A 12,528-nucleotide genomic window follows, 5' to 3' on the forward strand; every position below is an offset into this window, starting at 1 on the left:
AACATACTAACACAGTGCCCAACTAGAACAAACCACTTCTGTGCTCTAGGGAATTGGAGGAACACAGTGACATGTGACATCAAGGGCAGCAGTAACAGCCAGCTTTGCAGCAGCCTTAAGGGTCTCAGGGTCACCTATATCACCACACAGGAGTAAGAATGCTGAGCCAACCTGTGGCCATGGATCACAATGATGGACAACAAGGAAGAGCCATAGAGACATCCAACATATCCATCATCTACTTCGCACTATTCCAATCGTTACAGCTCCTACCCATACCTGCCATTCTCAAAACCAAGTAAATCAAGCTCCTTTTGAAAATTCTTAGGGCGCACACATGCACAAGTGTGTGTGTGTGTATGTGTCCAAGTCCGTGTGCCAAGGCATGCCTGTGGAGATCAGAGAGCAACCTGTAGAAGTAGGCTCCTACCTTCCACCATATGGGTCCTAGAACCTCCACTCAGATCTCCAGGTCTGGCAGCAAGCATCTTTACCTGTTCAGCCATCTCATCTCGTTAGCCATGAAATCCAGATCTAAAGAGGCTGCTCTCATACAATGTGTGTAAAATTTAAGGGCTACAGGAGGTTCATTTAAAATAATTACAACTAACTGGATCAAGAAGTCCACACCTGGCTTACAATTTAATATGCTGCATTGTAAAACTCTTCTTTCTTAGGCTAGACATCTGGTCCTAGTGAACATATGTCTTTCTTCCTTCTATCTAGGTAACATGATTTCCTTTTCCAGGATAGCAATAGAAATGGAAAGCAAGCATTTGCCACTAGGTGTAGAAACAAATTCAAAAGGGGGCATTTTCAGACTTTTTGTCAACAATAATGATAAATTTACTGTTAAACTGCTGAAAAAAAATCTGCTGTTCTGCTTTCTAGAGTGCTATTATTTGGTAATCCTTACATATAGAATATTGCTGTAATTATTCAAAAATATTTAAGTAATAATTTCTGAAATAAAAGTTTTCAGGGTCTTGGGAGACAGCTCCAACTGCTATGGCTTCTTCCACAGCATGAGGACTTTAATTTACAGGCCTAGAACCCACATCAAAGCGTAATGGGCAGCATGAGCTGTAACCCTGGCCCTGGGAATGCGGGGAGATGACACAAGGACAGACAGACTCCTGGAGCTCACTGAGGAGCCAGCCCAGGCAAAACATCAGTCTTCAGGTTCAGTGAGAGAGCTTGTCTCAAAAACCGAGGTAACTAGACAGACATCTCAGGTTGACCTCTGGCCTCCACATAGGTACTCAGGAGAACACACACATAGGTACACACACAACCCCCATGCCCAGTTGTTTTAAGATATTACCTATCTACTGATGCACAGAAGTGAAGGAGAAAGGATGCCCAAATGACTAATATGGTATTAAGTATAACTATTTTCTCTCTACCACTAAAGATAGATTCTATACTACCTATATTTCTATATTAGATAGACATGCTATTTAAATATCATTATTTCTAGTCTTTCTTTTTTTTCATCTGTTTTCCTTTAATAGTGCCAGGCAAACTTGTTATTCTCAGGGCTTCAGTGGCTATTCTATGAAGCCTTCATTACTGTCTAGTATCTAACATACTGAAGTGGCTTTAACAACAATCTTCAGTGTCTTCAACAGTGGCTAGCTTTGGGTAAAATCTAAAAATTAAATGCTCTAGCAAAAGCCTAGCGACTTAGGAATACCTGCCAATGACAGTGAAGTCTCTCTGTAAACTACAGTTAACAGGTAAGGGCAAGAGCACTCTGGGAGCACTCGAACACAGCGCAGCTTTAAAAGAAACCTCGAAGCATGTCTGCCTTGGGGTCTGAACCAAAAAGCTCAAGCATTAATGAATCTTAAGAGATTTCAGTATATGATTACATCTTTATAAAAACCACCAAAAGCTATCAAAGGGTAATTCATGGTTGTGATGTCAGTATCAGCATATTTTATTTTCATTTTAAACATCTGCTTAGCCTTTTTATGTGCGGGTACTGCAAAGAATGTGAATGAATTACTAAACATAATACCTACTTTCAAGCACTGGTAACCAGGACCTGCAGACACCTAAACTGAGCGCCTAAACAGACAGCACACTCAGGGTCATGTTCAGGGGTCAGCTAATGTGCTTACCTCCTCAGACTTGAAAGCCTGTTTGGTATGTGTATATTTTAAAAACCTAGAAAAAAAACCAGAGTATCTTTCAGATAGAGAAACTGATCAGGTTTTAGTCTGAAGGCTTCTAAAGACTGGATCATTAATAAATTTTAAAATGGTGAAAAAACAAATAAAAGGGCAACTCATAAACCCATATTTGAAGGCCTGAAGTGTGCCATAAAGATTTTGATGATCTTGCCGGGCGTGGTGGCGCACGCCTTTAATCCCAGCACTTGGGAGGCAGAGGCAGGTGGATTTCTGAGTTCGAGGCCAGCCTGGTCTACAAAGTGAGTTCCAGGACAGCCAGGGCTATACAGAGAAACCCTGTCTCGAAAAAACCAAAAAAAAAAAAAAAAAAAAAAAAAAAAAAGATTTTGATGATCTTAAGGGTTACATAGTTATATAAAAAATATTTATTTTAGACAGCAAAATACACAACTCCATGTATAGCATAAATGTATTTATATTAAATATATACATACATATAGTAAAATCAATTTCAAATACTAGTTCTAGTAAACCGGCACAATTCTTTTCTTCTACTTTCCAAATGTTTAGTTATTTTAATTAAGGTAACGATTATAATGACAAAGCAATGCTGCAAAAGTTCCTATTAAGCGCACCCACCCACACATAACAGACAGTAATTTAAGACAGGGTCTTCATGGTCTTACCGAGCAACAGGAAGCACGTTGGAACCTGTATACATCATGATGAAGAAAAACACTCCGCTGAGATAGAGGCGAGGCAACTGTGGGTTATCTTGCATAATGTGATGTAATAAGATGGCAACCTTCTCAACAAGGATAGGGTCAAAGGTCAGCAGTAACTGAAAAAGCAAATAAAATGTTTTGCTTGGTGAGTTATGCTGAGGTTATCACTTCTTATATCCATGGGACTCAGTAAACTTGTTATAGGACTGGAAACCGACTTAAAAAGGGCTCCTTCTACATTTACTGCAGATAGCAATGCAGTAAACTGTTGAGAACTGATCAAAATATGATCAGATAAAAGCCCGAGCGTGTCCAAAGCTAGTTTTGTTATGTTGTTCAGGCAAAGTTGATTGCTTGAGAGTATTTCTAATGCACATGCATGTGCTGTCTACATGTGTGTTTATGTGCACATGATCACAGGTGTATACACCCATGTCATGCATGTCTGTGTTGCATTAGTTTCAAGTAAATGACACAATGAAAACCTCTCTGAAGGACACTGGACTTGACAAGAAAAACAAGAATGAGAACAGGGCTAAAGTGAAACTCAGAGGCTGCCACTGCCACAAGGCCCTGAAAGACAATGGGCTCTAGGACACTGTGGGACCCTCAGCCACTCACTACATCCAGGCTCACAAAGATCTAAGCAGAACTGCTCTGAATGTGTGCTAAGCCATTTTAGTTATACTTCTTATTTACATAATAAAGGTGACATTTCAATTTTCAATGAATACTTGCTTCCAAAGAACCCCAAATTTGAAGTTAATTGCTACTAGTAAAACCAAACCCAGCATATAAAGTAGGGTGTAAGCACTGGCTCTATTGACAGGCTGATAGTTTCAGTAAGAGGAGGACAGGGTGTAATGCAAGCACTGGCTCTTGGTGACAGGCCAATAGTCTAGACTCAGTTGTGAGAAAGAACAACTGTTTGTCTTTTAAGTCACTATTAAATTTCTCTTGCTTTAAGTCCTATCTGCTCAACAAGGCAGTCAGTGTTCTACTCTATGACAAGGTTTAGGAAGGAACAGTCAAGGACAATCATGTAGGATTTTCTCAAATGTGAAGGACAGATGTAGCTTGGGATTAGGTAGGGAAACAGCAAATCTTGAGTTTTGCCTTACATTATCAATCAACAACAGAGTATCTCAAGTTGTCCTGCACAAGAAAACCGAGACCATCCATTCACTGTGCACTATATCACTCACTGATTTCTTAAGCTGTGCTGTCCGTCATATGGCCAAAACAGTGAGAAGACACAGGACCCTATCTAAGCAGGGCACAGTGCTTGGAAAACAGCCTGAGTTACCTGTGTTCCAGCAAGATAAAGTGCTCCTTTAAACTACAGGGAAAGTATTTTAAGAAATATTTAGAATCCAGTATAAAATAAACAGGCAAATATGCCATCAGAAGATGCTAAATTTAGCAGGGCACGGTGCCAAACACCTTAATCCCAGCACTCAGGAAGCAGAGGCAAGGAGAGCTCTGGCAGTTCAGGACAAGCCAGGTTTACATGGTGAGTTCCAGATGAGAGTATTTCTTTCGAGGAATGGGGGCCAAATTCATCACATTTTTCCTTTCTCTTCAGATACCACTAAAAGTTTTGATTATTCAAAATAGATACCCTTCATCGACCAAGTTCCATTCTATACAGACAATGCTTAAGTATTTTTCAACCATCTTGACCTCCAATGCAATGCTCTTTGCATTTACTTTTTTCTTTTCAGTATTAGAAACCCTGGAGAATGTTTGGGAGACAATTTTTCTGGGTACTTTATCTTCATGTTGACAGGATCCAATGAGCACAAATCCCTTTCTTTTCGTATTACCTCAGATACATACTCTCTTGCTCTTCTGGGATTCGCTAGTAACAGTTAAAAAAGCTTACAGTGCACTTTCACTTAGACATATGAACAGAAATGTCCATAATAGGAAAGCATATGTATAAGCATGCTGTGGTGGTTTGAATAAGAATGGCCCCCCATAGGCTCGTATATTTGAATGCTTAGTCACCAGGGAGCAAAATTCTTTAATAGAATTAGAAAGATTAGGTGTGACTTTGCTGGAGAGGGTGTCACTAGGGATGGGCTAGTGACAGGATGCAGCTCTCAGCTAACTTTCCAGCACCAAGTCTGCCTGCTGTCATGCTGCTAATGGACTATGATTCTGAAACTGTAAGCAATCCTTCCATTAAATGGCTGCTTTTATACGAGTTGCCTTGGTCATGGTGTCTCTCTACAGCAATAGAAAAGTTACTATAACATATGCTGATGTTAATTATGTTCTCAAGTTCAGAAATCAGTGTTTTCCACATAATGTAACACATAAATGTAAGAACATATAAACTCTCACTCTCGATGTCAAATGGCAAAAATCACCACCGCAGATCATAAGGCCTATGTAGTATTAATGGAAAAACGAGTGCATACTTCTAATAATAATAATAATAATTCTAATAATAAGGAAAAAACAGGAAGTTTACCTAAATATCTCTAAAGTTTATGCTAGTCTCAGGTATAGGTACTGTAAATTCCAAAAGAACAACAAAATGCAGAAAGAAAGGAAATTTTAGGATACTTTACATACCCAACTCTATGCTTTGAAGTGGTTGCTAAACAAAACAAAACAAAACAAAACAAAACAAAACAAAACAAAACAAAGAAAACAAACCCTCATCTGAAAACAGTCAAACCCTGAGGAAAACACTAGCGAGGTGTGCTCCACCTGTCAGAGAAATGACCACTCCCTTATCTGTGGGCTGCTGTATCCCCTGCAGCCCCATGCCAATCTGCAGCACAAAGGAGAGCACCACTGCAGCTCCCACAGCGATGTGACTTTGAAGAATAGACTCTAAATAAAATCCCTTTTGGATGAATCTGGGATCTGAAGAAGACATCACACATTTCATTTCCAGTATACCCAGATTAAAAACCTAGTTTAGAATGCAGAACTGTGGCTACAGAGATGGCTCTACAGTTAGGACATAGACTGCTCTTGTAGGAGATTTGGATTTGGTTCCCAGCACCTACAATGCAGCTCACAACCAGGTGTAAGCCCGATCCAGGGGACCTTCTACGCTTTCCTGGCCTACAGGGGTCCAGGGATGCACATGGCACACAGACATATACACAGGAACAACACCCATACACACTAAAAATAAACAAGACTTGAAAATAAGAATAAGTGAATAAATGAAACAAATGTAGCTTGGGGTTCAGCTCTATGAAAACGAAATGGATTATAATGAAATAAAGCTAAGAGCTACAGTATGATCACATGACTTTTACATTAGTGTTCTAGCTTGGCAGCACACGAGGACCCACCTGGATGACATGGGGAAGGCAGGTGCTATCTGACAGCAGTCTTTTCACTCTGGGCAGAGGACGAATGATGGCATTATCCTGGTCCCTAGAAAATATTTCCTATGGTCAACATTTACTGTATTTCCTGGAAAGTGTGTACTCAGAGCATACGGCATTCTACCAGGCATGAAGCAAGTTACCTTCCTCTTTTGTAAATGAAGACTAAGCTCTCATACAGCTGGGAACATGATTAGGTATTTGGTTTAAATCTACTGGCTGTTTAATATGACTTCATTTCCTTCCATAAGATTTCCTTGAAAAACAGTACCCTAGAAGAGCCAAAGACTCTTATTTATTATTTAATTGATTAAACTTTGTGTTGTCTAACACACTGTCTGTGGACAGTCCCCCCAAAGGCTCTATCAAGCTTTATCAAATAAACTTAAACCTTAGTTTAATGATGGTCGGTACTCTTCAAATACAGCTTTAATCAATGCACTACTATTTCTAAATATTAACTGTATGGCTTGAATCTAATCTAATTTTAAAGATCTGCAGATGAACACAGAGTGTTATATATGTATTTTCTAGTAATTTCTAACTAGCAGATATCTTTAGAATAGCATTAAAACAAAATGATATGTATACAAATATTTTATGAAGACTGAAATATTCTATCTAGGTAAAGGTCACAAATGTACTTGTTACTACAGGAAACAAATCCTCGCCTGCTTGGTCCTGTGGAGTGAGCTGTGGACTGACCATCATCCCAGCTTCAGCAGCAGGCCTGGCCAGCCTGGCACATCAAGATCTGGCACCTACCCCTGACATGGACTACAGGGAGCTGTTTCCAACCATTCCTATCTAACCCATGTGAATATTAGGATTGTTACCACTGCTAGAGCCTAGCTGGTGCGTATACATTGTGGAAGATTATTTGGCACCTCCCAGAAACGGCTGTTTCCAGTTTCTACCACATCAATATAACTTGCCAACTATTTCTTTATAACTGTTTCAAGGAAGCCGTATCCCAAGTCACCTAGGACACCTCTGTTAGGCTGCTATAGTAAGTAACCCTGTAACATTACATAATGGGGAGGAGAGGAAGTCTGAGAGCCCCGGTTAGTCATAAAAATATTAATGACATTGTACCTGCTTGGAAAATATCCACACATTGTGATCAACATGTTCAGTATTAAGGTAGCAAGGTCAGTTTCATTCAGAACAGCCTGCCCACTGGCTAACAGGCACCACTTAAGCTGAGGTATCGCCTGGAGCGGTCGCCATCCATCCATGCCTTGAGCCCAACATCTGGTTTTTGCATTCAACATTCCTTTGGCCCATAATTCTTGCATCTTAATTGATTGAAGGCATCATTATTACAAACACAATATCAAATGAAACATTTGCCAATGTTTTCTATATCAGTACGGTACATAAAAAACAACATTCCACTAGGAGACAGTTATGTGCCAGCGTGGCACATATACTAGAAATACACAAGATCTTGCCAGCAGCTTTTCAGGAACCCAAAGTTGACTATTAATGTAAGAATAAGCACTCACTTGGCCAACAGAAGAGTACAAAGACCACTGGAAAATGCACAAATAATAGGCAGACTGGACAATAACCAAATTATGTGAGAGAAGGCTTGGCTCTCTTAAAACTGTTTTGGTCCAATTCTGACTGAGCCTAAGAGGCTGAGCCGAGGAGGCCAGGGTCAGACCCTGTGGTGAAGGAGGATGCTCTCGCCTCCAGAACTAACAGATACTCTCTCATCTTTGGCACATATTAAAAATTTGATCCTACCATGTCAAGTCTGAAACTATGAGGTTCAACATATTAAAGTTTTTTTTTTCTGGGGGTGTGTTATGGGGGGACTGGGCTTCAGTACGCAGCTTGGATCAGAGTAAAACACTAGCACAGGCTTCAGCAGGTTAAATACTTTCTGTCCCTTCCCCACACTGGTACCAAACGTATTCAGTAGCATATAATTAGGACAGTAATCATTACTGTATACAATTCACTGAAAACTCTACACTACTTCCTGAGTATCAGTCCTGTAACAACTGCCTTATAAGATTCCATGTAACATTCTGTACACAGATGTACATCTCTCGAACCCTAAGTCACCTAATTCTTTAGGAGGAAACAGAGTTATATGACCACTGGTACTGAACACAGTAATCAGATTAAAGCAATGTACTTCTTGGGGCTGGGGAGAAGGCTCTGAAGATAAGAGCAATTCCTGCTATGCCAGAGGATTCAGTTCCTAGCACTCACATTAGGTGGCTCATAAAAACATATCCCTCCAGTTCTGGGCCATCTGATGCCCTATTCAGGCCACCTTGGGCACCTGCACCCATGTGGCATATGTTTACCAACACTTACATCTGCATAAATAAAAATAGTATCTAAACTTAAATAGTGCACATCTATATGAGTACTAAATAAGAGGGCATAAGAAGACAGGCCTGCCAGGTATGACACTGCTCATCTGTGCTGTTCGTATCTATCAAGTCTGGGCTACACGGTAAAATCTAGAAGAGTCTTTCTCAAAGAAAAAAACAACAAAGAAGAAATTCCAAGAAGTTTGTACACAGTACACACCTCATGAAATCCATATGGCCCACTCCTTTCTTTGTCTGCGTTGCCAAAATACCACTCCTTCTCACTCTCTCTCTTCATATCTGGAGACGCTTCAATCACATTGCTCTATGATACAAGAAAGTTCAGTTATTTCTAAGGCAGATGCCATTAAACAACTTACACAGTACCAAATTTGGTCGCAAGATTTTTTTTTTCTTTTAAATTCCTTCAGAAATAGGACCAAATGCCCAAGGAACAGTCAATGTTGTTTCTTTGTTAATAAACAATTTCCTAAATTCACTCATTTATCTAAATTTAAGGATACCTATATTCCTTGTGGCCATTAATAAATTCTCAGGGCACTAAAATTTCAGTAGCAAAGAATTCTGCAAATAATAACATAATAAACAAATGTTAACCTGAAACTATGAAGTCCAACATATTAAAGTTTTCAGGGAGAGGTGTGAACTGGGCTTCAGTAAGCAGCTAGAATCAGTGTCAAAGCACCAGCGCAGCAGGCTTCAGCAGGGTAAACACTTCCCGTCCCTTCCCCACACTGTTAGACCAAGAGCGGCAGCGGCGGCGGCTGCTGCTGCACACGCTTAGGTTCTACCTGAAGACCGCTCTGTAGAATGAACTGTAACTTCACCAGGGAAACCTTTCCTAATCTACTCCTATGATAAGCAGTGGAGTCTCAGTCCATTGTAGCTTTAGTGAGTCACAGGCATCTACCTGCTCAACCATACTCAAGCAGGGCAGAAGTGGGCAGCACTCGATTCCCTGTACCTCCCCTGCCTCCTCCGTTCATCCACCCCTTCCTTTCCATTGATTATAAATATAAATATGGGGACACAGAACCACCAACTACTCTTGGCTCAGACTGCTGCCAACTTCCAGGATCACAGACAAAACTAACTAAAATTAGAAAAACTAGTTTGTTTGTTTTTTAAAATAATTTTCTCTCTTAGCATCACAGACAATTCTTAGTTTTTTAATATTTTGGGAAGATAAGAGTTTTTAATGTAAGTTTTGTGTACCATGGTTTGTAAATAACTCCTGCAATAATAAGCTTTCATAGTTAAACTGTAACTAAAACAAAATGGCTAAATAAACTGTAAATAAAGTAAAACTGAACTTCTTGGATCTAACTGGTTCTGAGCTTTCAGGTGGCAATGCACTTAGGCTCTGCTCCTCAGGTTCTGTGCTGCAAAACAGAAGAGTGATGGTAACCACCACGCAGGGCTACTGAGGGGTTTCGAGTGTGAATGTATTCCAGATCAGTCTTAGTATACTACAATGGTGTTTAACAAGTGTTGTGATTTTTATTAGTCATACCCAAACCCCAAAATGCCCCATTCTAAAATATTTAAAAGGCTCTTTTTGTCATAAATATCTTGAACCAGAAAAATGTATCTGAAGACATAAAACATCAAATAGGCTAAAGTATAGATCTTTCTTTAAATCAAGTGCCAGAGCAGGCCTTGGTGGCTTTGTCCTGTTATATGGTTTGAATAATGTCCCCAGTGGCCTTAGGGCAAAATATATTCTTGATGTTTGTCAGTGATGATATTCTAGTTACATATCCAATAATTAACTGAAAGGTCACATTGTATTAAAACCAAGCCACTTTTTAGCAATACAGTTACCTTTCCATAAAAGACAAATGTTATCAAGTAATAAAACTGATTCTGATGGTAATAATTCCTTTTTATTTGCATGCATTAATCTCCCAGCATTCACGCTACTGTAATCATTGGAGAAACACAAACCCAGGTGCAGATTTCAAAGACTCTTGTGAGTCTAAAATTGTATCCAAGGAACACACAGTTTGTAGAAGCTAGAAAGCAAACGTACCTGCAAGGGGACTGTCGCTCGGCTCACATGGAGATGTGCAAGAGTTAGCAAGTCCACAAGAATTCTAATGCCGTTCGAGTCCATGAGGTCCTTAACGTTTTTCTGAAAGAGGAAAGCGTCTTTGCATAATTGAAAGCCTTCCTCTCCAATCGGTACAGTGACCTAGAACACTCTCTAGGGTGAGCACATGTGGAATTGCTTTAGACATGCTGGCATGCAACCATACTTACTTGGCATTTGTTGGATTCAAAAGACAAAATTATCCCATAAAGAGATCATGTAAGAATGTCCATTTAATACAGTCTGAGTAAGCACTTTCCTCCCCCAATAAAGACAAAGTGGCATGATAAACCCTAGCCCTACAATTATCCTGCCCATCAGTAAACAGGTTATCCAATAACCAGAAACAAAATGATACATTAAAGAACTCTTCCATGTTCCAACTTATGCAGTGCTGCACACACACTGGGGAAGTGCTCTACCTCTGAGCCATACCTCCAGCACCTCCTGTCTGTTTCTGTAAACATAAAGGACTAGGCTCCATTTAGCGCCTGGAACACCAGGACAGACCACTCAGGAAAACTGGCAAACCTTTCCCTCTATAAACTCAGTTCTTGTCTTAAGAGAAAAGCAGCCCCACAGGTCAGCAGTGCCTGGGCGCAGGCCTGGGAAATGACAGTGACTCATAGGGAACACTGTACCTTATGAAGTGACAGTGACTCATAGGGAATACTGTACCTTATTAAGGATCAGCTTGTTGAGGAAGAGGATCAGCCTATCCCGCTCAAGTTTATCAGTGCACTGATGAAATAAATGACAATTCAGTCAACAGTGGATAAAAAAATCCAGACACAGCTTCACAAAATCAAAGACAGCTCCTAAGAAATATCAGTTCTGAGATATTAAAGAAACAATTGCAGCTGTCTGCCTGAATCACTCCAATTCTTAAGTGTTTTACTTTACATGCGAATGTGTAGCACTTCTCTAATTTCCTGGAGGGGAAGATATTCTTATGTCATTACAGCTTTTAGGAGACATGAAGTAAATTCCCTAGACTTGCAAACGGTTCACTGAAATGAATGTCAGTGAGAAGGGAAAGGCAAGTGCCTAAAGCACAGTGCCCAGAGTCCTCCAGTCCCTTGGAGTGACAGTTAGGGTTCTGGACTGCACAATAGGCATAGTGGCACAGGCTATCAGTCTAGCATTTGGAAGGCTGAAACAAGAACGATCCCAAGTTCAAAGACAGCCAGAGCTATACACTGAGTTTGCAGGCAGCCTAGGCCACTGAGAAAGCTCCTGACCACCACACCTCTCCCCCACCCACATACACACAAACCAAAGAGAACAAAGGACTCAAGGGTGCTGCTCAGGTTAGTGCTAGCAACAGGGTTTTCACACTGGCTGTGCTGCCTGCTTCATGAACTTTCCATAAAGCAATGCCTCAGAGTTGACAACAATCACGGTTGGCTGTGAAACGGCTCTCTTTCATACAGTGTGTGAACATTAAAATGGTTAAAACAGAAGAATATAAATACTAATGCAAGAATGAAGGAAATACTCTGCATCAAATACATCACAGCCAAGTTCACTCCACCCCAATGCTCAAGTGTTGAATGGTAAGCTGCATAAAACAAAATATAAGCTAACTTATTTCCTTTTTAAAATCACCAGTGTTCTAAGCAACTTCACTGTCTTCACACTTTAAAATTTAATGTCAGAAATATTCATGATTTTTTTCCAAAATGAAAACTCAAAGATACAACTCTGGAAGTTACTATTTCTATTATACACCTCTTGCTTTCTCCCACATTTAAAGTTGGCAAAGTCACTAAAGTTGCTCAAAATCAAGAGCTGAAAAAAACAAACCAGTATTTTCCTATGCCTTCTAGTAAAATTTAAATAACTGTAATAGCTATTATACAG

General features: G+C 40.0%; 1 protein-coding gene across 2 annotated transcripts in view; it reads right to left on the bottom strand.

The window, feature by feature from the left end:
* Dnajc13 (DnaJ heat shock protein family (Hsp40) member C13) overlaps positions 1–12,528 on the bottom strand; it is a 106,230-nt gene that overhangs the window by 40,257 nt on the left and 53,445 nt on the right. For both annotated transcript variants that reach the window (XM_085827963.1, XM_085827964.1), the window contains exons 25-31: positions 11,344–11,406; positions 10,606–10,707; positions 8,773–8,877; positions 7,315–7,517; positions 6,184–6,268; positions 2,825–2,979; positions 2,127–2,172 (exon numbers count right to left, since the gene is read on the bottom strand). In XM_085827963.1, coding sequence (XP_085684089.1) covers positions 2,127–2,172; positions 2,825–2,979; positions 6,184–6,268; positions 7,315–7,517; positions 8,773–8,877; positions 10,606–10,707; positions 11,344–11,406 — 759 coding nt within the window. The remainder of the gene's footprint in view (positions 1–2,126; positions 2,173–2,824; positions 2,980–6,183; positions 6,269–7,314; positions 7,518–8,772; positions 8,878–10,605; positions 10,708–11,343; positions 11,407–12,528) is intronic.

This window comes from Mus caroli, unplaced genomic scaffold (genome assembly GCF_978045245.1).
Source record: "Mus caroli unplaced genomic scaffold, Mus_caroli_1 scaffold_11, whole genome shotgun sequence".
In the NCBI taxonomy this organism is placed as follows: domain Eukaryota; kingdom Metazoa; phylum Chordata; class Mammalia; order Rodentia; family Muridae; genus Mus; species Mus caroli.